General features: G+C 35.5%; 2 protein-coding genes and 1 long non-coding RNA gene across 5 annotated transcripts in view; 1 reads left to right on the forward strand and 2 right to left on the reverse strand.

Moving 5' to 3' along the window:
* The window catches only part of LOC149738351 (enhancer of mRNA-decapping protein 4-like), a 26,546-nt gene extending 22,136 nt beyond the window's left edge, over positions 1–4,410 (reverse strand). Inside the window, exons 1-4 of one of the 2 annotated variants that reach the window (XM_089875247.1) lie at positions 2,911–4,410; positions 2,370–2,440; positions 2,076–2,149; positions 1,211–1,322 (exon numbers count right to left, since the gene is read on the reverse strand). In XM_089875247.1, the coding sequence (XP_089731373.1) occupies positions 1,211–1,322; positions 2,076–2,149; positions 2,370–2,440; positions 2,911–3,016 (363 nt within the window). In that variant the 5' untranslated portion in view covers positions 3,017–4,410. The remainder of the gene's footprint in view (positions 1–1,210; positions 1,323–2,075; positions 2,150–2,369; positions 2,441–2,910) is intronic. The other variant, XM_089875246.1, reaches the window with a different exon arrangement.
* Positions 3,170–7,064, reverse strand: LOC149738352 (breast cancer anti-estrogen resistance protein 1-like). The gene has a single exon (XM_089875254.1). The coding sequence runs from the start codon at positions 6,914–6,916 to the stop codon at positions 4,469–4,471; it is 2,448 nt and encodes an 815-aa protein (XP_089731380.1). The 5' UTR covers positions 6,917–7,064; the 3' UTR covers positions 3,170–4,468.
* Positions 7,065–15,630: 8,566 nt separating this feature from the next.
* LOC149738353 (uncharacterized) lies at positions 15,631–20,400 on the forward strand. Of its 2 annotated transcripts, none has more exons than XR_016384667.1 (4): positions 15,631–15,854; positions 18,508–18,593; positions 18,807–19,721; positions 19,921–20,400. It is a non-coding gene; the product is annotated as an uncharacterized LOC149738353 (long non-coding RNA). The 2 variants fall into 2 exon arrangements; XR_016384666.1 differs by having other exon boundaries at positions 15,638–15,854; positions 18,879–19,721.
* Positions 20,401–25,767: the final 5,367 nt, after the last annotated feature.

Consider the following 25,767-nt stretch of genomic DNA (forward strand, 5'->3'; position numbering starts at 1 on the left):
AAATACCCTACCAGTACTATAAAACAGTGGTTAGAGATGGGAAAGTGCTGAACCGAGCCCCAACTCAAAAGCTCCCGAGCGTCTCCTTTTTTGTCGCTCGGCGCTTGGCCCAGTTTTCAGCCGAATGATATAATGTTGCAAGCAAGAGCGAAAAATATTATAAATAAAAAAGGTAAAAAAAACGAGACTAGTCAGCGTAGCTTTCTCTTTAATTATTTTTCATTCGTTTTAAATTTGCTCTCGCAAGTAAAGAATCGAAACGTCAGCAAATTTTCCCGTATTAAATTACAAGCATTGTCAAATTACAGCACATGTCGAATACCAACCATCCAATGTTCTGTATCTGATTTTAAATAAAAAGCCAAAAAACGCTTAAACTTTTTTATAATGAAATAATAAAAACTGCTACAACAATTATACTAAAATATTGTTTATGAGTTTCACATTCGCAACACTGAGAATTACGAAACGAGACATCGCTTTAACTCAAACCACGTGTTCTGTACTATTTTGATTAGCAAGGCTTTTCGACTGAATAGAAACGTATTCTCAGACGCCTTTCTTCTTGATAACATCATAGGTGCTCGGGCTCGTGCTGAGCTTTTCGTTAGATATCCGTGCTCGGCGAACCTTAGGTTTTACAACTTCAGCCCAGCCCTAGTAAGAGGGCTCACCGTGTAACTGAACCATATGCACCAAATTGAACTGTCTTTAATTAGGTGAGACATGGGCTGGCTAACTCACAATTGCGTGTAAAATAAATGTAATTTAGTTGCTGAACAGGCAATAATATACACTACAAGTTTGTTCGAGAAGTAGCCCTACTTATATTTTCGATGTTTTTCTCAGCCAAGCAAAACGGAGTTGGAAAACAGTTTGGAAACAGTTTTAAAAAAAATTATCCTTGTATTTGTAAGACGATCCATATAAAATGTTTGGTAGTGCCGTCCTAAACGTTGGTATACATTTTGCACTGTGCCTTTTCGCATTATACTGCTTTTCTTGAAAAGGTACAAAGCTCTAGATTCGTAAAAATTATTCGATAATTTCTGATCAATCTCTAATTTTCAACCCCAGCGTGAATGCAACTTAATACTATCAACACCTTTTTTGGTGATCTGTGTGAGATAACTGAAGAAGTGTTATAAACTCGGCATGGCGCATACTACATAACAGCGATTTAAAAAATCTGATATCAAACCATAAGCACCTTATTACTGGCCGAAGCTTGGCTCTCCAATTCAGAAGCAGAGCTTGCATGAATACGTGTATGTGGTCCATGCAGTGAAACACATTCTCCGTCTGATGCTTTGTCAAGAAAACTATGGGAAAATAAAATTTTATTTTTCCACTTAGCGCTTCAAAGGAGAAATGCAAATATAAAATTTTTGTAAAAAAAGCAAATGAATTAGGAACTTTGGGTAAAAAAGGACAACATAAAAATTAAAGTTATATAATATATTAATATGTATATTATTTCAATTTAATTGATTTTTAAATTAATCATGTATTTATAACAAATGTAACCAAGCAGTGTAAATAGTGCCATTTTTGGATATAATCGTTTTTTTTTTTAATGGAATATATTAAATTCCCACTAAATCTTTTAAGGGAATTGGTTGCCGGTAGAAAGGTGTGGGTTTCCATTAACTGTGGTTGGTTATTGCTAGAGATGTGCTGAGGTCGTAAAAGCTCGGGTTTGTCACATGAAAAAAAAGAAAAACGATTGCTTCGCTTGTATTGAATGTATGCAACCCAAAATTTGATCAATTTATACCTCATGATACAGCAAAGCTACTACTGAAGTGTCAATAAACTGATTATCTGGGTAAAATTGATATTGTAATTGTAAAAAAGTTTGATATTCTAGAATTTTAGATTCCAAATAAAGTATTAGATAACTGATTATTCTGTAATTCCTGGTAATAAAATGAAGTAATGAATTCTGTTGATGCGGCAATATAAAAACCAAAAGTTAAACATAAATACGATTGCTTTTGTTTACTGTGATCATATATACTGATTGCATTCACAGTCATTAATTATAAGTAACTTGGTTGATATAAATTTCTCACATATTTTGTAAATCTGTTTCCTGTGGTTTATCTTCTGCAGTTGATGAAATTGTGTCTGATTCCACCGCATAGGCCTAAATTTGTTTAAACAATAAAATACCAACATTAGAGAAAAATATAGAATAAAGTTGTATGCAAAATTAGTTTATGATTTATTATGTATCTACACTTCAAACCAATGGCTAGCTAATTTGGCGATATAGAAAAGCAAAGGTGCACTGTTTTATTTTGTTGTAGTTTAATATTTAGATTTAGTGAAAAAAAAACAAAAACAAGATAGAGTTAATTACTGACCTGAGAAACAGAGAGAGAGCTTATATGAAGTCTGTGATCCCCTGAGCCATCATGACTCACATCAAAAGCATCTAAATATAAACCCATTAAGTTTGTGATGCAAACTGACCATCTGCCCAGCACTCACAGCAAAGTGCAAACAAGATTGGTAACCTCTGAAGTTTATGTAATTTGTAATCCTTGCAGGAAAACAAAGTTAAAAATGTAAGCTAGGTAATGCATTATTAATAAAGCACTTCATTGGTGTAAAATTTTATAATAACCCCCTGCTGGTTAATACATACCCACACTAAGTCAAGGTTTCTGCTACTAACTACGAATAAATACAATGTTAAATACTTTGCTTTAACATTTCCTAACATTAGCAATGTCAGAACTTGATCAATAAAATTTTTAAATATTTTTAATGACCTGTAACTACATGTTATAAATTTGGGGTAGTCAAAAAAGAGACATTAATTTATTATAGAATCACTACTAGTAGAGTTTATAATGACATGAAATACACGATTCATTCTAAGCTATAATAGAACAAAATTACCTTGAACAGTTGAAGTATTCGAGCTGTTTATCTTCAACATTTCTTTGAGAGAATTAGACAACTCATGGTGTCCATTCTGTATTGGCAACCCGTTGGAGGCTTCCATGGCTGATTTTACATAAAAAGTCAAATTTCACTGAAACCAGATTTGTTAAAACTGTATCGTAATACTGGGAAGTTACAATGTGTATTGTAAACCAAAATCCTCAATTTCTTAAAAAGTAGTTATAAACCTTGGGTCAGATTTCTACTGGAGATCCTACAGTGAAAACGGCACAATTTTTAACACGGCGTACTAAGCACGATGCATATTCACCAGATTAGAAAAGAAAAATTTGATTAAAAACTGTTTTAAGGCAACTGGCGACTGTACAGAACCAGAATAAAAGTGTGCATCATATTTCTAAATACTTTAAATTAACACTTGCTGATTACAGACAATTAGTAGAGTAGAAATGTTACTGAGTACCACATAATATATAGTCGCAAAAAAAAACATGGAAACATAATATTGTGGGGATTTCATTAAAAAAGGCATTAAGAGTATTAAAATTATTTTAAAATCACATTTCACAAAAAAACACTATCATTTAAAATTGAAACAATTATATTAATTAAGATAGCGTAAATTGAAGAAGTTTAACTTGCAACTTTTGGAGCAACTTCGTTGGATAAATGGGAAAATATCATTTATTACATCGTATGTACTCTAGACAAATTAATCAATTTTCAAGTTTTAATTCAAGAGTTAGGTAAAATAGGATTTAGTACAACCCAATGCTATACATCACTTGTAGTGGTAGCATAAAACAATTTAAGCATAAGTATCTGTTGCAACATGTAAGTACACATGGGTACGGATGCTATGTACCGTCCACTCAAATTTGGCATTTAAATAAAATGTAACAATTCAAATGAATAAAAACAGAGCCAAACCACTGAACTTTAGACACATTGTTAAGTCACCATTGTGCTAAAATTTTAATAAAAGACGAGCTTCCTATTAGAGAAAATGAATACCAAGTATATAAAGATTTATGCAGTGTAAAGCAGTACCCAAAAATATATTATGAGATGTATGATTTGGAATAATGCACAACCAAAATGTCGGAATATAATACAATTTCAAATTGGAGTTGTTTTATAACAACCATATATATATATATGGTAGGCTACCATTATGAAAGAAATTTCACACACAAGACAAATCAGCTTACAGTTATTGTAAGTACTGCGTTGCAACAAAATTAGAGCGATTATAATAAAAACAGTACCTACGAGCTGGAATGCTCTGGCTTAAAAAGGATAATTAAAAGACACATAGCACCATGGATATAAAAAAAGCATAAAAAATTAACAAAGAACCAAATGCATTCTTTGTTATAAAGGAACAAAATTACAAGCAGATATGAAAAGAACAAAATGATATACTTGAATACTTCTTCCATCTGTTCTGTTTGATCAGGACAACATGTAAAAGAATAAAACAGGCTTACAGTCCTTTCATATCTAATGAATTCTTTTCCCTCTTGAATAAATAAAAATTAATATACAGAACTCAGTTGGATAGCATTGGAGTTAGTGTGATGCGGATTTGATGTGCACTGGTTGCAATTTCAGACATTCGATCTACCATTTCTTGTACAGCAGATACACTTGGCCATTGCAATGCAGCACCTTTGGTTGCTACCACTGTCCTTTTAAGTATTGAACAAAGGTTTGTACACTGCCGCTGAAGAGCTTGCTTCACTGGTTCCACCTGCAATCTTTGACACATACTGTCACCAACAAAAACCAGTTGATGGGCAGAGAAAATCACATATTTTCCAAGCGGTACAAATGAATGGGGTGGATTGCCTGCATCAACTGCAGAAACAAATCTGTCAATGGACTTTGAGAGATTGTGAATTAGGGCTGGAACATCAATCTTTAAACTTAGCAAGTATTCCCTGTCTTTGGAATTGAAGAAAACAGCAGTGTTATTTTTTAATTCAATTTTGGAATCGAGTGTGACTATCTGAGTTCGACGCTTGTTTAGGCCGGACATTGGACTGGTTTCATGACTGCTAAGTTCAAACTCGTCTTTGTCTTGCAAAGCAACATAATCATAATCTTCAAGCCATGCATCTTCACCAAGCATTATTGTGTTTGAAGTAGATTGACTTTGTGCTTGTTGAAGTGAAGCTGGCACTGCAGGTAATGGCCGAGCTTGTAATGCTTGTATAGCTTGTGGAAAAGGTTTGTTTGGTTTAACAGGAGTAGATGATTTTACAGGTGATTTATTGGGTGAACAAGATGTAAACAGAACATGTATATGGCTGTGAATGAAGTTAGCAAGCTGCGATGCATCATCTGAAACAGCTCTTGAAGTCATCACAAAACTATCGACAGCATCTAACACAACTTCTTCACTGTTTTCATGCAAAGCAAGTTTGTTTATATCCCACGTATTATTGTCACCCAACTCGGAGAGTGCACGATTTAACATACCCAAATCTTCTTCAATTGGAACCAACTGCTTCCTTAATCCGAGTTGTACATTTTTCGATGCACGGGCTTCTCCATTCCGATCAACTGCTACAGAATTAGCAGTAGCACCACGCGCAAATGTAAGAAAGTGATTAACTGCAACCATGATCTTTAAAAATAACGTATGCACTATATCGACCTTGTCAGAAATATTTTCAGGCTTTCTCCAGTTTTCTTTCACCAGTGTCAATAAATTAGACACCGAATCTTCAAGCTCTTGCTTAGTTTCTATCAACTTATTAACAGCAACATCCACATCTATATTTAGCTCGTCAAACAAACCTGGTGTATTATCTATATAGCTACTATAAGACTCGCGTGAGGTAACAGACAATCGGTTGTTCTGCTTCACCTCAATAGAAGGTTCATTTAAAGACAACCTTCTGATAAGACCATCCACCACATCTTCGTCGGACAACTTTTGAGCAACAGTTTGTTTCTGTTTGGATGAACCATCTCGGGTCACTTGTGGAGGAACGTCATATATGTAGTCAGTATTCTCATTAATAGGTTTAGAAATTGGATCTGGCACCTGGTTCATCTCGCGTCGCATTCTTCGAAGACTGCTCAGTCCTGAAGAAATGTATCGTCTTCCAACTGCTGTTTTACTGGACTGTGGTATGTCGTAAACTACATCACGGTCCATAGACTCCTGTTGGGTTGGGAAAGGTTGGGAGTTTGGTGTTTCAAATGTATCAAGCACATGACCAGCACTTCTTGACAAAGTACTTGTATTTAGCCTTAATGTTGAAGGTGGAACATCATAAACATCTTCAGGGTTCATAGCATTAAACATTGCATCCATGTCTATTGGCTCAGTTCTCCTTGGAGGAACGTCATACACATCCTCAGGTGCCGATTGAGGACCTCTTGATACAATGGGAGGAACATCATACAAGTCACTTGGATCTGGAGTCATTACAGCTGTCAAACTGCTGGGGACATCATACACTTCTTGCTCTTCATCTTTACTCGCGTGAGCGAAAGCTGATGCCTGAGGCACATCATAAACCTCTTCTCCATCCACAGAGTTCCCCCTCCATGCTCCAGGTCGAGGTATATCGTATATTTCTGTTGGAGAATTACTCTGTTGATTGCTTAATCCCCCATTGTTGTTATTCCGGTTAATCGGCAACTGTCGCCTAGGAATATCATATTCTTCGTCCTGGTCTATTTGTGGGTTGGGTGAGTTCCAATAATGGGTAGGAGGTACATCATAGGTTTCTTCTGGTGCTGTACCACCAGTAGAGTTTTGCATGCCTTCATACATGCCTGGTAAAATCCGTAAACGATTTCCTGGTGCTATGCCTTGCCTCCCATTTAATGAGCATAACCACCACCCCTCCAACCCAGCAGTGTTCTGTTCAATTATAGTAACAATATCACCCCGATTAAATGTTATTTCATCCTCAGTTTCAGCCGCATTGTCATAAATTGCTTTGGCTAGCACATGCAAGCCACCACCACCAGATGCCATGTCAGAACTCGATTTTAATCAAAAGTAAACAGCACCAGCTACTTTGACATACTTCTTCAAGACAAAATTGATTTAGATATTTACTTTCTCTTGTTACAATATGATATGCGGCTACTTATTGAACCCCTGTACACTTCAGTACACAGTGGCGTCGATTTTATAAAAACGTAGGGGTTGCGACATTACACTATGTTAGCTGAAAGTAGGTATATGTAGAACAAGTAAAACCACGCTTATAACGTGTGCGGCATTCAATAGAAAAGGTATGACATAAGTCTGGCAGTTGATTGCGGGTAAGTGTTTAAAAAACTTACAATATAACATGTAAATATCATCATATAAATGCCAATACGTTGATTATACAGACAGACGGTCACCCGTTGGCCGTACGATAATGGACCACATCACAATACCGCGTATGACGTAACATTATTCAACTGACAGGTGCAGCATTGCGCAATATCTTACGTTAATTCTCTGCGTCACAATATTGGTTATAATGCAACATTTGACTTTAAAACTCGTAATTGCGCAACATAAAACTAAAAGTTGTTCGCATCACAATTGAACACGTAACAATTTTGTGTTGGTTGACGGGCGCAATGAAGTTTAAAAAAATCATTTTAACAAAAATCGAGGAAACAAAAAAAATTAATCAAACATGCGTCAATCATGTTGTACAACACACGATCAAAGCTGCGTTCGCCTATCACCGATCAAAGAAGCATTACCGGCACCGCCACGATCTCCCTTTTAACAGACGAACTTAACAGGATAAGGTTTGCGAGCGAGAATAATGTTTCACATGTAGGCTAAATAATGAATGTGTGAATTGCTATTATGTTGCAATAATCGACGTGTAAATTGTCATTATGTCGTAATGAATCCACGCGTGAATCCTTACTATTTCGTAACAAACATGTTGCTTGGCTGAAGAAAATATCATATATAAATATAAAGCAGTGACCGACCCGATTTAGGTAGTTCATTTTCGCACGTTTAACAGCCAAATTACATCGATTTTACACGCAACTGTTGTTAGGGATTCATGGCATGTGCGCGTCTTAGAAAAAGAACACCTATTCCTTTAGTTTAATTTTCTCCTGGTCCGCGTGTTTTAAGTTTAATTCGAATTGCCTTCGGGAGAAAAGCAGCTTTGGAAGTAGACGTTAGACAAAATTTAAAAGGTAGAAATGACTAGTAAACATTACATTCTCACACAATAATATAATTGTTACTGTAACAATTGGCGATTTTGCGATTATCAATGTGACGTAAACACTTGTCTGACGTAACACGCAGCCGTTATAGGTAACCGCGCAGGGTACAAAAACGGCTAGTTTATGCGGAGAATGAAGGTGTTGCGTAACTACTATAAAGTAATTGTTTGATAAAGTTAAATATATTTATTTAAGAAGAGTTTAAGGATAATTTCCTTTAATAATTTGAAAATCCAGGGGTTGCTGCAACCCCTGCAAAATTGTCAGGGTAGGCCTGCATACCCTGCACCATATAAATCGACGCCAGTGTCAGTACATGCTACAAAATATACATTATTTTTCAGTGTATACTAATATTCGTAATCGTAATTAATATGTTTTGAAAAAAAATTATTGTTTCACAAGTGTGCATGGTTTATTGTCTTAATTTGGTGATTGTAGAATCATTAGAAATGAAGAAACATAGCTTCTAAAATTTTTACTCTGTATACCGATTTGCAGAGCATAGCAGTTCCCGCGGATCTTTAAAAAAAATGTGTGCAAGGTATACGTAGATTTCCAATCTACATTAGGAAATCTTATTCGATACAATCTTTATTGTTTAATTAATCTACATGTGTGGAACATTTTTATGGCGTGCATAAACAAAACATTTTCAACGGGACTAAATTTTAGAGGCAAATTTTTTTTAAGGTTTTATACATAGCGAAATTAATTAAAAACGCCCGATTTTGGGTTTCAATTGTATCTATAATATTTCTGTCGACATGCTGACAAAAGATCACTTCTATTCAAAGCCAGACTAAAAGGACAGTAAATTGGATACTTCTTGAAGGTAGACAATTTGGTTGTTATAAACGCCAGGATTTTAAGAAAAGAATAACCACTTTTATGGTCAAATTATAAGCTGAAATTTTGACCTGGCAAACGGCCATTAAGGTTTCTCTAAACTCAACAAAAATAAATTTATTCACATACATGTTGCATTTACGCCTGTACGAAGTATTCATCCTAAACAGAACAATCCTTTACTTGATAACAAAAAGAATATTGATAACATTTATTGATAACAAACAGGTGTTTTGTGAGGCAGGTAATAAAGTCATAATAATAACAAATATGATTTGGTTAGCTTACAGTGGTTTCCAAACTGTGGTGCACGTACTACCCACAGGTGGTACGCAAAGGTCTCCAAGGTGGTACGCAAGCAGCTTATTAAGTTCACACGAAACGATCGCAAAGGATCTTTTAGTGATTGTCGTAAACATTATTTCAGTTCACAAAAATTACGTAGAGCGTCTCATTTCATGCTATATTCCTTACTACAATAGTTCCCAACTTTTTTAAATAGAAGTGTTGCTTTACATGAGTACAAAGTATTTTTGCAAACCTATCTATACTTAACCTACACGCAAATATCTAACCTGTTTTCAAGCATCTACATGCTAAATAATTAAGGGGACAATCGCTATTACGACTTAAATAATCAACATGTGAATTGCTATTATATCGTAAATAATTGGCAGGTCAGTGTTGGAAAATGCATATTTTTTACTGTTTGCACGAACCGTTCGGTCATTTTAGTGATTCGTTGTGTTCTCGCAGCGTAACCATGCTATTAAAATAGAACGCATGTTTATGTTTTCAATAAATACAGAACTAAGAAACCAAAGGGTATATTGTCGACCAGACATAAGAAAGTTTATTTAGGTATAAACAAATTTCTTTGTGTTAAAAAAATATGTACATACATTTTTAGACAATTCGGACGGTGACATTATCACTGATAAAGGGGTATTTCTAATATACTTTTTTTAAAGTTTAAGAGTTTTAACTTTTTATTTTAAATCAGATATGGAAACATTGGGCGCTTGTGTAATTTGACACTGGCTGTAATTCAATACAGGCAAATTTGCTGATGCTGCATTACTTGCAAGAGAGTAAATTACAACGTTGACTTTTTGCAGCTACACATTTTTTCATTTTTAATATTTTTCGCTCTCGTGTGCAACATTATGGCAATAGCATAAGGCTCTGCACGGCCCAGATTTCCTAACAAAATATTGTCGAAATATGAACTTCACTACAGTGAATGGTCAGTTATTAAATAAGTTCATGTGCGGTAAAAAATATAAAAATCGCTTTGATACTTACAGTAAAATTTTGAACACCTATTTCTTAACAAACATTCTGCTCGGCGGTAATCCTTTAGCTGGTGGCCACCTGAAATTTTGGTTTCAAAATGTTCCTTAGGTCTCACTGATACCCACTGTATAACTTTTGTTTGAAAAAACTCGGGCGTTCGTGTCGGGCATTCACCAGCTAAAGGATTACCCTGCTTGGCTGAGTACAGCTTAAGTAAATGGTAACTTTACTACGCGTAAAGCATGGATTAATGTTACTACCGCAGCTGAATGGAAGTGGCAGTTAAACCTTAAGGATTGGTTTAGGCACATATTATTACAACGCATTGCAACTATTTGTTTATATTTTCTTGCAAATAACTCTGTCAGAATATTCTTTTTGTGTGGTGAGACTCCCACATCAAACGAAAGTCCAAAACCGTGGTTATACGATTAGTGGTTGCTGGTTGGTTGTTACATTTAGCGGTTAGCAGATAACATAGCACATAGGGGAGGTTCATTCACTAGAACCCAAACTGTATTATACAAAAAATATTTGTTCCTAGTGACAAATAAACATAAACTGGTAACTAGCGAGGCGCATTTGGGACCAAAATTGTTCAGTAAAACTACTCAATTCATGATTCGCGACAATCAAGGTTTGGACAAGCCAGACATACTATAAACCACTGGCGTAGAGTACGGGTGCCAATTTAGGAATTTGCTACTTCTGTTAAATGCACAGCTACTGCACATGCGTAAAATGTCTCGACGATGACAACAGAATAATTCGTAAAGAAATGTGTTAAAACTTGACTTATGTTTGCGCAATAATGACTATTACAACTTAACATCGTATTGTTTGTAATATGCTGCAAATCACGCCCAATTTACACCTCTTTGATTGACCAATCCGAAACAAAGGAATTGTGGATCAACTAGCATATTAAGACCAGACAATTGCATAATATGTATGCGTATGGGAGTATTTGTTATACAGCCCTGGAGACTCTTATAAAAGTACGTCGGCAACTGGTTTTCAAAATACGTCGGCAATATGCCGAAGATTTAAGACGCGTGGCAGGGCGTGACGTCACGAATCGCAACGTCAGCGCGAATTTGCCCGTCTCGAATTACAGTCGGTATGGTATAACACGAGCGCCCAATGTTTCGTATCTGATTAGACTGATTTTTAATAAAAAAACATAAGTTTAGTGATGTACCGAAGTTTCGGTTTGCCGAATTTATTCGGCCGAATCAGCGATTTTGACAAAGATTCGGTTTTGGCCGAATCGTGCGTAAAGGTTCGGCAAAAACCGAACTTTTTCACAGACAATATAGATACGATTAGCAAGAACTTGCGCAATTTGTGAGATAAGAATTAAAGACTATTTGCAACAAATAAGTTTAAATCAATTAATCGTCATGCTTTATAGCAATGCTAATCATTTCGGATACGGTTCTATGGGCTATGGCACACGCGCACTTTGATAAACTTCGTCACATTCGCGACTGAATCTGCTCCCGATCGTCGATAAAGAAACACTCGCTTTTTCTCTCTTAATAGTGCACGCGTCTGCTCCCAATCGTCGATAAAGAAACACTCGCTTTTTCTCTCTTAATAGTGCACGCGTCTGCTCCCGATCGTCGATAAAGAAACACTCGCTTTTTCTCTCTAAATAGTGCACGCGTCTGCTCCCGGTCGTCGATAAAGAAACACTCGCTTTATCTCTCTAAATAGGGCACGCGTCTGCGCACGATCCCCTACACATTTTTAGCACAAAGCAGAATACAAAATGTAAAAGTAAAGTTTTCGAATAATTTTTTTACTCTCGGTATAGTTTTAAGCCAGTAACCGTGAGTAGTATAAATGCAGGTAAATCGCGATTATGTGAATTTTAATTGATGCAAATATAAGTGCGAGGAGCGAAGCTATCAGGAAATTTGAACCAACACAAATTGTAATGTAATATTGCTAAGTATGGTCCCGGCCGAGCTTGGACAGAAGCCAAAAACGTCGTTCTTGGGCACCGCGCGAAAATCAGACTTTCGTGAATCCCAGTTGCAAGATATTAATTTTACACCTAAAATATTAAATTTAAAATTTACATACACATGTTACGTTATGTAACATTCAAAATCCAAAAAACATTTCATATAAATCCGACAATTTATATACCACAGGGCACAGGCTGCTCGCAAATTAGACTGAGATTAGCATTTCGTCGGTTTCTACAAGAACAAATTCACAACGATTGCTTCGCTTACTAAGTGTTGAAAGTATGCTATCGCATGCGTCTTCCTTTATTTCCCAAGCCGACGCAGAGCGTAAAATGGGACGCTCATACACAATGTTTTTTTCGTCACAAAAGTAAATATTTTTTTTTGTTTGCGTAACACAGGTCTTGTCAATGGTTACGCCGTTACAGTAAAGAATTTTTAAGTTCTCGAATTAACTGCTCGTCCGTGTTGCAATAAAATTAAATTTATCTAATCCACGCTCGTCCGTCACCGTTGTGCTTTTCTCCCAACGATTTACCTTCCCTGTAGTTTTGGTTCGTAAATACGCGCGTTATTAGGAGACTAATGTTTCCCACAACGCTTTATTGCCACATTAAAGACTTATATTAAAATTGTTGATACTTGTGTGTGACACGGTGCCATGATAAAGTATTTTCCTTTATGTCGTTTTTACCGACCGCCCGTCGCCGTAGGTTCGGATGACGTCATAAACGATTCGGTTGATTCGGCCGAATTGATTCGGCACAAATGGCCGAATATTCGGTTTCGGCCGAATCGTTTTTTTAACGATTCGGTACATCACTACATAAGTTCCTAAACTTTTTTAATATTGAAATAATACAAAGTGCTGCATTACGTCTTCTCTTTCACCGCAAACCACATGTTTTAAATGATTTTAATTAGCGACGCTTTTCGTCCAAAAAGAAATGTATTCTTGTACGCCTTTCTCCTTAATGACGTCATAAGCTCGTATCGAGCTTTTGGTTGAATCTCGGCGCTCGGCAAACCTGAGCTTTTACAACACTTTCCTATTGTTAACACCAAATTCACGAAACATTACCAACATCGTCTGCTTCATAGCCCAGGTGGAAGTATTCATTGCAAACTTATCAATCCTTTACTTGATCGCATACGTAAAAAGGCAAATATCCAACCTGTTTTCAAGCTCCCGCTGGCTAAATAATCAAGGGGACAATCGTTATTATGACGCAAATAATCAGCGTGTAAATTGTTATTATGATGTAATCAATTGCCAGGTTAAACAATTGCTATTATGGTGCAATGAATCCACGTGTGAATCCTTACTATTTCGTAATAAACATGCCGCTTGGCTGAGGTAAACATCCTAAATATACAGCAGTGCTACTTCTGGAACATATCTAGGCTACTTATTACCGCAAATTACATTTATTTTACACACAGCTGTGAGAAAGGTCGTATTACCAATTCCTGCCGAAAAAAGAACGTATGCGCCCCACGTATACAAGGACGTTAATGACGTCATAGTCAACGCGCAGGTGCGTTAGGAAATCGGTGCGCCTGACTTCATTTGCTATATACGACTACTATATGTATTATATTACCTCACTTTTAGCTTTTATCGCCTGTAAGTTTTGCAATTTCGGTCTTCAATATGAAAATAGTTTGTTTACAAAAAATTTTTTTTTAGTTTTTTTCTACATCGTCGGCAATAAACTTCCGACGGTTTGTCCAAATGCGTTGGCAAAACCGTCGGCAATTGCCGATTGCCGAGGTGAGTCTCCAGGGCTAATTATAGCAATGTTTAATTTACTTGATGCGAGTTGCGGATGCGCGCCAGGCATGTAAAAAAAAATACGGCGGATACGGATTCGTATTTAAATTTATTTGGCAGTTTCGTAAATCCTAGACGCGTGGTAAAAATGATTTTTTGCTCAAGAAAAAAACAGCTCTCCTAACATAAATCTGCCACAGTTTCATGTACTTCTCTGTGTTCGGTCAGCATACTATTAACAAAAGTTATTAACAAAAGCTAGTTTAAAAAACTGTAAAGCTAATCGTCGATCACAAACCACAGTTTATGGCAACCGACACTTTCTTTTCTACCAGCAACCAACTTCCTCTTTTAAATTTACCAGGAATTTGGTGATGGTTTAAATCCCCGAACATAACACATGTCGAAATACTGGTTTATATTGCTCACGTCATAAGCATTCGTCACAATTGCTATTATTGCGAAATACCTAGTTATGTTAAGTCACAATTGCCAATGTCTCTTGCCCGTATAAATGCTGGATTTATGATAAAATAAAAGGTGTTTGTTACGTCAGCACTGCACGAATAGGTAACTTACATTAACTTTATAGGATTTGTTATGCAGCCTGTGAAGAAAATATATTCCAGACTACTAAAATATTGAGCGATATTTAGGTGCTAGTGAGGAATCCTCCCCCCCTTGCCTATAGAAAAACGAGAGACTAAAAAAGGAAAAAAGAAAATCATTTGCAAGTTACACTTGCAAGTTAAACGATGTTACATTGCGATAAGTGTTCCTTCCGCGTATAAGATTTAACTATTGCGTTAAGATACATCCGAATTAAATTGTCTTTCCGTGTTTGCCGCACTCCCAAGCAATTGCAAAACTCTATGGCAATGCTATAAACTTTACTCAATGCAGTTATATTTTATTGTATAAATGCGTTGTGTTTTTTTTTCGTAACTGTTTGCCTTTATTTAACTCAATCTAGCGCTTTGTGACAAGTTTTCCATTAGGTCTAAATATATTCAATTGGTAATAATATAGTAACAAAGTTTCGCGGCAGAGCAGTATTCAAACTGAATCTAGAAGACTTTTTGCGATAAACCAAAACAACGTATGAAGCAACAAAACGTGAAGAATGAAAAGGAAACAAACCGCTTGAATTATGGAAAACAGTTGCAAAAATAGATATAATTTTTTTTCGGGAAACAGTTGACTTGTAGAGGGCGCCATAGGTATATATAAATAACTTTATTTTGTCCCTAGCTATGGTCACGCCACTGTTGTGATAGGCTATATCAAAGAGATTAAAGGTTTTAATCTCTTTGGGCTATATCTCGTCACGCGGTCACGGTATTAAAAATAGGAAAATTTTTTATTACCATTTACGTGCAAAATAATAAAATTCATTACTACAGTAGCGAAAGAGTACGACTGATTGGTGAACAGAGGATATAATTATTTGTTCAAATTAAAAGTTACCATTTAAATTGGTAGAGCATTTATGTACAAATAAAATAGACACGACTCTCATATTATATCCGACATATTACGGACAACCAGAAATCAATCATTAACCATGACTATAAAGCAATCATCGGACTATAAAGCAATCAAATATAAATATAAATACCAGACACAGTTTCCAACTGTGCCAATTTCAATGCTGTAGTCTGTGTTGCAAAGAATGTTATTTTGAAGATGTCGAATAGCTATTTAAGAAGAGGCGCGACCATTTGGTTTGTTATGCTATGTTTAAAGTTAACGATCGTGTTGATGTTTATGTATCTGCCAATTCCGAAAGCAATCTCGTTTCAGTGGTATAGTGAACAAAGGTGAAGCTATATGAGCTAATGTTTATATAGTTATTAGGTATATATGTACCTTCGTAGTTTACTCATAATGGCTGTTTGTGCAGTTTAATTTCCCGTTGTTTGGTAAATGCTTACGTGCAGCCAACAAACGTTAACATATTGTTACAGAGATTGGAAGAATGTGAAAAACTTTTTTTTAAATTCATTCTGGCCCCCATTTGATGATTAACAAAAATATGTTACCAGGTTATTCGACATCAGTATAAAAATCGGAGTTAAATGGCAACAGTATTTTTCCAAATGGTAGACAAAAATTGATAAACTTGAATCCTTAGTTAATCACACTAAACCCGATGAAATGTAGTTTGCGAGTTTAAACCATCAATCGAATACCGTAGTTTAATAAGTTGAGAAATGTTGTGCAGTTTGATAGCCCTACTGTTAGGTCTATGGTGTGGTGTAAGACGGGACTCTTTAAAGTAGCCAACATATTGCCCAATGTTTAAAGACTTGACAAAAGCAACTGTCTTGGGGTGACACCACGATTTAATACCATTATACCAAAAAGTTGCAGAATACCCTATTTTTCAACTCTTTCAATTTCATGTCTCATCTTACAGTCTTTGTGGGTATTGCAAACTACTGATATAATAACAATATATATAGTAGGGTGGGGGAAGATGGGTCTCCTTTTACACATAATAACCAAATATCCTGTTTTAAATAATTAACAACGATCTATGGGAGCCGTGAGAATAAAGTTTTATAAAAAAAATCGTTGAATGTTTGTTTACTACCAAATTGGAGAAGAAAATAGATTGATAAGGTGTCCCATCTTCCCCCACCCTACTATATGTATGAAAACTATAATCGAAATTTGGTCACAGCTAAGGTCATTTGAGATGAGTAATATGAAGTGGTTTGTGTAAAATATAGTATAGCAATTAGCATTACCTAATTTGTGGCAGAATAATCTGAACTTTATTAATACTTCTGATTAATTTTTCTAGTATTACAACTTTAATTACCTTTGTATGATAGGCTACTATCTTTATAAATTGATGTTGTAAAAAAACATTCCGCAGGTTAGCATGTTAAAAGCTGTAGTGGGGGCAAGACAGCGAGTGTTTAAACGAGTTATTTAGCGATTCGCACAACAGGTGCAATTTTACTAATTCAAAAACAGACAAAGTGAGACAGAACAGTTAAAGATCATTGTTAATTTTGATTAATAAATGATTCTATTATTAGAAATACACGTAAATATTACGAAGAAGTAGCAAACGCTTTGATAACAGATTTAAACATTCTTTTTCTTATGTTCCAATGTTATAGTTTTAACATGTTATTGTTTAAAATTAAGTATTGTTCGATCATTATCTGATATAGTAGGGTGGGGGAAAATGGGACATTTCCAGCACACAATATCTAAATACACTGATCGTGTTTTGAACAATTACAAACGGACTATGGGAGTCGTGAGAATAGCATTTTATAATTTGTTGAATTTTCTTTGTTTACGATACCAAATTGGATGAGGTAATAGAATGAAAATGTGTCCCATATTTCCTCACTCAATATTACAAATATTGTATCCCACAAACCCATATGAACTAGTTATAACAAAAAAATGATACCTAATAAAAACTAATGAGGTTTACATTTTTGCCGCAAACTAGGTATTGCTAGATTAACTATCGCTTATCCCCACTGAATGTGACCGAATTTCGAATATATTTTTCATATATTATCTAGTTATTAAACCAGTATATTAAATTTGAATCAACCCTGTTTTTTAAATGAAAAGCAAACCTTTTAAATTTTGGCAATAAAAACCTACAAAAGTACAATGTGATGGAAGACGGGAAAAAATGAGAATTTTTTGTATTAACAATACTCTGCAACTTAACCTATATTAAAATCAACTCGCTGTGCTAGTTTCTTTGCCATCTAAACTTTATACTTAATAAGGATAATTTATTCTATTATCACTGATTTTGTGCCATATTGACGTTGGCCTATTAATTTTTTCCATTGTTTGTAACTTAGGTTTTTCCACAAAACTAAAACTAGCTTTATGAGACAAAATTAAACTGTACCAAATATTTCAACCTATTTAATTAACTAACGATACTAGATTGATGATATAAACTCGCATGATACTACAAATAAATGTCGGAAGTTTTAATATGATTCAGCCAGCCTTCAAAATAATAATAAAAAGATATTGTTATGCTTTTTTCACCTTTTGAAAAAAATTTGTAATCGTTTAACACAGAATTTTAATACTTAACAACAGTATTCGTATTTGCCGTGCACTTTTTTGGACCTTCAGAGAATATACTGTCGAATAACATTGTAACATTTTTATCTTCTATCATTGAATGGGTACCGGTAAAAGAAGAATTTTAAAAGCGTTATCTTTCCCCACACTACTATATTACCGAAAAGAATATAATATTATTTTGACCATTATAGGCATGCAATATGTGCTTAAGTGTCCTACTTTCCCGCACCAACTATGTTTTAGATATAATCGCGGAACCGACGTTTCTTGTCAATTATGAAAACAGATTTAAACGACAAATTTTTTCTCGTAGAAATGTCAGGTTTACACGTTTCAATGAACAATCTTGTCTTTCGACATTGTTACGTTAATAAATCCGATTTGCAGGTCATCTGCTCCATTATCGACCGCAAGTAGCGATTACAACAGCAGGCAAAACACGACGGGAATGTCCTTTAACCAACGCTTCAAAAGTAAGACCAGCTATGTTTAAACTACAGATTGATAAAGTTATGCGCTTACTTCAAATATTGTAGCACGGTTAGTCGGTTGTTACAATGACAGCGTAGCAGAAGGCCTGACTTTCCTGATTGCGGAAAAACGTTTATTTCCTTGTGTACAAAAGTTTTAAAAGAGTAAGTTTTGTCTAAAAAAATATAAGAGAACGTACTGACATATATTCTCAGAAGCGAAAAGTACATAGTAGTCAGAGACGGGATATGCTGGTGCAGTTCTGAATTAACTTTATACGTAACCAGGAATCTTGAAGGAAACTGTAAACAAGAGTGTTATGTCAAACAGCGGTGTACCAAGTCCAAGTTAAGAATTATTCGCATTTCCCTTGTTTATGTATTTAGTCAATTATACAAGCTCTGATATTGCTCACATCGAAGATGGAGTAATATAATTTGATGTTTTATCAATAAATCTAAAATATTAAAGCAGTGCACCGAATTTCGAATCTTTGCCAGACACCTTTTAAACGTTGTATATATAAACTTATCGATCGCATTTTAACCAATAAACGAAACTGTTTTGTTTTACTATCAATAATTGCAAACTGTTTGTTTAAATAAAAGCCTGTGTAAAATGCTTGCAGCAAGTATTCATTTACCTGGGTTATGTGCCGATCTCTCGGGAGAATTCTAGTAGAGCGAGTTTCAGTGCGTTAAAATCTGCGGCATCAGTTTGCTATTTTAAAACTTGTGTCTGCTCTCTGCTGTGCGTATACGCACCCTATTTCGTCGCTGAAACTTCAAGCAGAAGGGTCACGTCCAATCAAGTCGATGAACACCTCGGCATCGTGTGCCACAATCGGTCGATACTTAAGGTTTTAACAGAGAATGAAGGTTATTAAGTATGTGAAACCTACTGCTTCATGTGTTAAATGTTGGTCAGGGTCATGTAAAGTTTAGGTTAAGGATACTTCCTATACACCATGGTGCTGTTGCTACTGTAACGTTTTGGATTCCATTTACGAAATTATTCTCAAGAGTTACAATACTGCTGGACAGATGTGGAATGCCTATTGCTAATAATCTTCGAGGATCGAGAGGCGACGAGTCTCAGATCGGGTACGATGATCACAGTAAATTACTCATGTAAGCGAACGTTTTTACATATACCAAGTCACTTGCAAGGCAATAAGATTGTGGTTAAAATCCCGAGAGAATTTGTATAGTCACTATGAGTCACTTGCATTACAACAAGAGAATTGCTGTGGTTAAAATCCTGATAGTTTTATTTAGATTTGTGCTCTAAAACGTTTTACTAAGATTTGTACTCAATGTTGTGACGCAGAATGCAAGGGATGCTATCAAGTGTAATAATCACTTGTGTAGTGGTATCGGGTATCTTACTTATTGCTTGCTGCATCCGGCACTTCATTCTTGCCTACGATACGCAACAGGCAGGAGCTCTATACTTGGAGCTGAGAAGACAAAGAAGACACCAGCAGCCACAACAGGCCCAGACTATAAATGCTTGTCCACACAATATTTATAGCACTCTGCCGGAGAACAGCTAGCAACGCACTTGTCGTTTAATTATTCGTTTATATATATATATATATAAACATATATATATGTCTAATTTTTTACTATTCCTGTCTTGTATTCTATAGTGATGATGTTATTTCGATCAAGAAATACATTGCAACATCGGCCTTTTCACAGCTGTGATATTTGATGTGCAAGATTCTAAATTTCTGCAAATAATTTTATTTTATTCCTTACAGCGCGAATTTGTATGTTTATGATAATACAATTTATTTTTATTGTATTTTGAAGCTTCGTTCTCCGCTATGAATTTCGCAAAAAGGTCTGGTTTAAAACTAAATTTCATTTGTGAAAAAGTTCTCTTCGCACAAAACTAAAGAATCACGGGAATAGAAATGCGGAAATGTTCTGTCGCAGAGACTGCTGTTACTAAGTGAGTTAAAATCGATCTTTTTCTTACGTCGTCAAACATTTGGGTCAGGGCAATACTACCAACGTATATTTTCTCCTGTTGTAATATTATAGGTCATGTCTTATGCATGTAAAAACGACCATAGAACGTATTTATAAAATCCAATAATTAAATCAACTTAATAACAAATAAGAATTAACCGGATGGCTTGAGCGGCACTCTAATGTACAAAATATAGATTTTAAAGCACTTATATATAGGTGATCTTTTGTCAAGAGGCAATGGGGTATAATATCTTCTACGGGGGTGTATATATACACATGTATTGCAATGCTTTGCTTATATTTTAAGTGGTACAGTTATACAGATGTTGCTATTATAGTCGGAAAAGCAGAACGTTTTTTTTTAAATAAACTACGTGACTTGTTTGCGACTACCTTATAGTTAAACAGTTACAGTCGTATACGGTTTAATAAACAGTTAAATACTCACAAAGATATAACAGTTAGATTTTCGAATGGACCTCAATGATAAAACTTTGACTGATGAATAATTAACCAAGTGTGTACTGGCTCGTCGCGGTTGTAAACTTACATGATTCATTTTACATAGTGTGGAATACGAAGAAGATACGCTTAGTGGCTTTTCTCGTTCTGTTTATCTGGAGATATAAACAAGAGACTGGCAATTTGAATGAATGAATTTACATTGTCTAACTCCAGCTGACGAAGCTCAATTGCCGCCTTTGTGTGTACAAAATCGAGCAAAAGTGGTGACTTTCGCAATGGGCTTAACAAACTTTCTAGGGTTTGCTTGGTATTTTCTTATCAGATGATGCTTAAAATAGCCTATGTTTATCAAACATTAAAGTTATTTAAATTTCCTATTAAATGATTAAACCAAAATTTCCCATTAAATAAGGGGCCGGCAACCTTTTTCATTGCACGGGCCAAATCACATATTTTTATTCGTCGCGCGGGCCGCACATAGAAAACCCGCATATTTTAATAACAATTTATTTACGTAACGAGAATAAGAACACAAACGTGTTAAACCGGTAATGCTTGGTTGGTTAGTGAGATGTTTGATGTTGCTTGACTTTCGAACGCTTTTCTATGTCTGGTTTCAAAGAAGTAGAAGCAAAATGGTATTCCGTCTAAATGCGAATCAGTGAGTAGTGTTCGCATTTCGTTCTTAGTAAATTTAATTTTTGAGAATAATTGCTCACACATGTGTTAAATGATTAAATGTTACAAAATAATTCCAACTTTAAATCCCGTTTTTGATTTTTTGGTACTGATAACAAATTAAAATTACCCATGTTTTTAGACTTTTCAACACTAAAAGAGATCAAAGATCTAATGAATGAGCACGTTTTAAACTAATTAGCATAAGATAGTAGAGTCGGGAAGATGGGACACCTTTAACACATAATATCCAAATAGCCTGATCGTGTTTTAAACAATTAACAACGGTCTGTGGAAGTCGTGAAGATACGGTTTTATAATTCATTAAATGTTCATTGTTTACTATACCAAATGAAAAGAGAAAACAAAATGAAAAACTGTCCCATCTACGAGCTGTTCCATCTACCCCCACCCTGCTATATTAATTAATCCTTTTACTACAACGGTCGACTGGGTTCGATCAAAAACAAATCTGAAGTAACCAACAAAACGGGTTCTAGTCGCCATTGGTGACTGTGGAGCAGTAGGCAGAATGTATTTATAAATGTTTTATAACTAATGAAACCTATGACGTATGAGGATTGAGTGATTGGTAAAGAATATGTGTAAATACGCTTTGTACAACTCCTGTACCATGTGTTTATTGTTAACTTACACTAGTTAGCGTTGTCGTTGCTTAAAAACGTTTGTTTTCATGAATTTTGACAAACCGTAATCACGCAGTAATTAGGTGATGTTAAAAGTTAATATTAATCATATGATGTTGAATTAAAAACAATGTTTCAATTACGATTAATGATAATATGGTATAAGAGTAGTGCATTTAATGCGTCCCCACTTAAATGCTAATAGTTTGATTCAGTCGTGAATCTTTGTGTGGATACAACACGTGCCGTCGTTCCCCCGTCAAACTCCCAGACAGTGTTTCTATGTAAACGTGCGGTTTTAAATCTGAAAATTCAGTCTAAAAATTATATATATTATGATTTGAATTCAATCAAAAGAATAACGAAAAACGCAAGAATAAAGAATTGAGATAAGTGCGGAAAAAAGTCACGAAAAAAATAACAACAAGATATCAAAGATCTAATGCGTGAGCACGTTAATTAAACTAATTAGCATAGTATTAATTAACCCTTTTACTACAACGGTCCACTGAGCTTGATCAAAAACTTTTAATGCGTCCCTACTTAAATGGAAATCGTTTGATTCAGGCGTGAATCGATGTGAGGAATTCCTTATCTCACCAACACGTGCCAGACAATATAAACGATGTCTCGACAGTGCTGATTACTAGATCTATTGGCCTAACGGTTATTGCGCGCTTAACTAACGTCATGTCCCAGGTTCGATCCTCGAAAAGCCAAAAGTTAACGATTACCAGCGACTTCCCGATGCATGGCACTGTATGAATGAATGAATAAATGAAACTTACTTTACCCTTGCGGGGCCGGAAAACGACAGTCGTTATCACACGGGTTTAACACCTCGTGCCAGCTTACGAATTACCATGTATGTTACTTTGTGGGTAATTATTTTTTTTAGACAATCCATTACGGACCACTGGGTTGGAGCAATTGCCGTTAAATGTCTTGCCCAAGGACACATACGCCCACAATGGTAGCAGCGTCGAGCCTTGAACCCATTACCTATGGGTAACTGGCAGGCGCGCTAACCACTATACCACGGTGCCGGACACTACTTGACCCGCAAGCGTTACAATCAATAATTACTTATCAATTGGACGATTTTATACACCATGGTTTATAAGGCTAAGTTCAGTTAAAAATATTGTATCGAATACAGTCGATTAATCAATGGTGAATTACATTTTAAGTACGAGTTAGCGCCTTAAACTAACAGAAATGTAATCGTTAATTACTCGCTAATTAGGCGATCATATGCAATATGGTTTATAAAACTATGCTTAGTTAAAAATGCTGTATAGAGTACAATCATTTAATTAAACTTTAAGGTGCATTTTGAATTTGGCGCATTTGATCAAACAGTAAAGTAATCGGTAATTACTTGCTAATTATGCGGTTTCAAATCTAAAATTGAATTTTTCAGATTTAAAACCGCACGATGAGCGATTAATTAACGATTACTTTCCTCATGCACTTTACATAGCGGAAACACTGTCTGGGAGTTTGGCGGGGAACGACGGCACGTGTTGTATCCACACAACGATTCTCGACTGAATCAAACTATTAGCATTTAAGTATATATTATTATTTAAGTATATATTATTATTAATCGTAATTAAAACATTTTTTTTAATTCAATATCATATGATTAATATTAACTTCTAACATCACCCAATTACTGCGTGATTACGGTTTGTCAAAATTCATGAAAACAAACGTTTTTAAGCGACGACAACGTTAACTAGTGTAAGTTTACAATAAACACATGGTACAGGAGTTGTACAAAGCGTATTTACACATATTCTTTACCAATCACTCAACTCTCATACATCATAAGTTTGATTAATTATAATACATGTATAAATACATTCTGCCTGCTGCTCCACAGTCACCAATGGCGACTAGAACCCGTTTTGTTGGTTACTTCAGATTTGTTTTTGATCGAGCCCAGTCGACCGTTGTAGTAAAAGGATTAATTAATATAGCAGGGTGGGGGTAGATGCGACACCTTTTCATTTTGTTTTCTCTTTTCATTTGGTAGTAAACAAAGAACATTTAATGAATGAAACTTACTTTATCCTCGCGTGGCCGGAAAACGACAGTCGTTATAACACGGGTGTGCACCTCGCGCCAGCTTACGAGTTTCCAAGTATGTTACTTTGTGGGTGATTATTTTTTTTGGATTTTTTTTTCATTTTTATGTATGGCTGCTAATTTGGACAACCCATTAGTGACCACTGGGTTGGAGCAATTGCCGTTAAGGGTCTTGCTCAAGGACACATACGCCCACAATGGTAGCAGTGTCAAGCCTTGTACCCATTACCTCTGGGTTACAGGCAGGCGCGCTAACCACTACGCCACGGCGCCGGACTATTGAATTATACTATTGAATTATAAAAATCTTCACGACTTCCACGCCGGACTATTGAATTATAAAAATCTTCACGACTTCCACAGACCGTTGTTAATTGTTCAAAACACGATCAGGCCTTTTGTATATTATGTGTTAAAGGTGTCCCATTTTCCCCAACTCTACTATCTTATGCTAATTACTTTAAAACGTGCTCATTCATTAGATCTGTGATCTCTTGTTTATTTCTGTGCTTTGGATTGGATTACTTACGTTTTCTATGGTTTCGCTTCCGCCCATAGGCTTTAAGCAAGTCAAATATTGTTTATCTGGGTATATTTAGAAAATAAGATACTAAACATGTAAGCTCAGGGACAATTTTTATTCATATTTAACTCTCAGGCATATTCTGTTGTATTTTATTTATCTCTCATGCCAACTTTGGTGTATATTTATTATTCAACTCTTAGGCATAATACAACAGAATATGCCTGAGAGTTCAATATGTTCAACGGAAACAGAATATGCATGACAGCATGAGCGTTGTTAAGGTGCTAGTGAAGAGTTCCCCCCCCCACCTCATTTGCTAACCACTAACCCTAGGTGTTGATGGTTAATTGGTTGAAGGTTAGTGGTTAGCAAATAAGGTGGGGGAAAGACTCTTCACTAGCATCATAGATCCCTATTATGACGCAAATAATCGCTGTGTGAATTTTTTTTATGTTGTAATTAATTGCCAGGCAAAACAATCACTATTATGATGCAATGAATCCCTACTATTTCGTAACAAACAGTCTATCTGGCTAAGAAAAAAATGGTAAATATAAGGTTACACTACAACGTAAACTGAACAGGTATTTGATTTCACTCTTGCGTTGATCACGATAAAGTGTTTTACGCAATAATACAGATACAGTCAACCAAGGGGGCGCGGTTTAAAGCATGTCATATGTGGTGGATCATGGCAGAAATTAATTGAACACCACTGTGATAATTTAACAAAAAGGGGGGGCGCAAGTTTGTTGAGATCTTCATTGGGGGGGCGTGCTTCAAA

This window comes from Ciona robusta, chromosome 3 (assembly GCF_009617815.1).
Source record: "Ciona robusta chromosome 3, ASM961781v2".
Classification (NCBI taxonomy): Eukaryota; Metazoa; Chordata; class Ascidiacea; order Phlebobranchia; family Cionidae; genus Ciona; species Ciona robusta.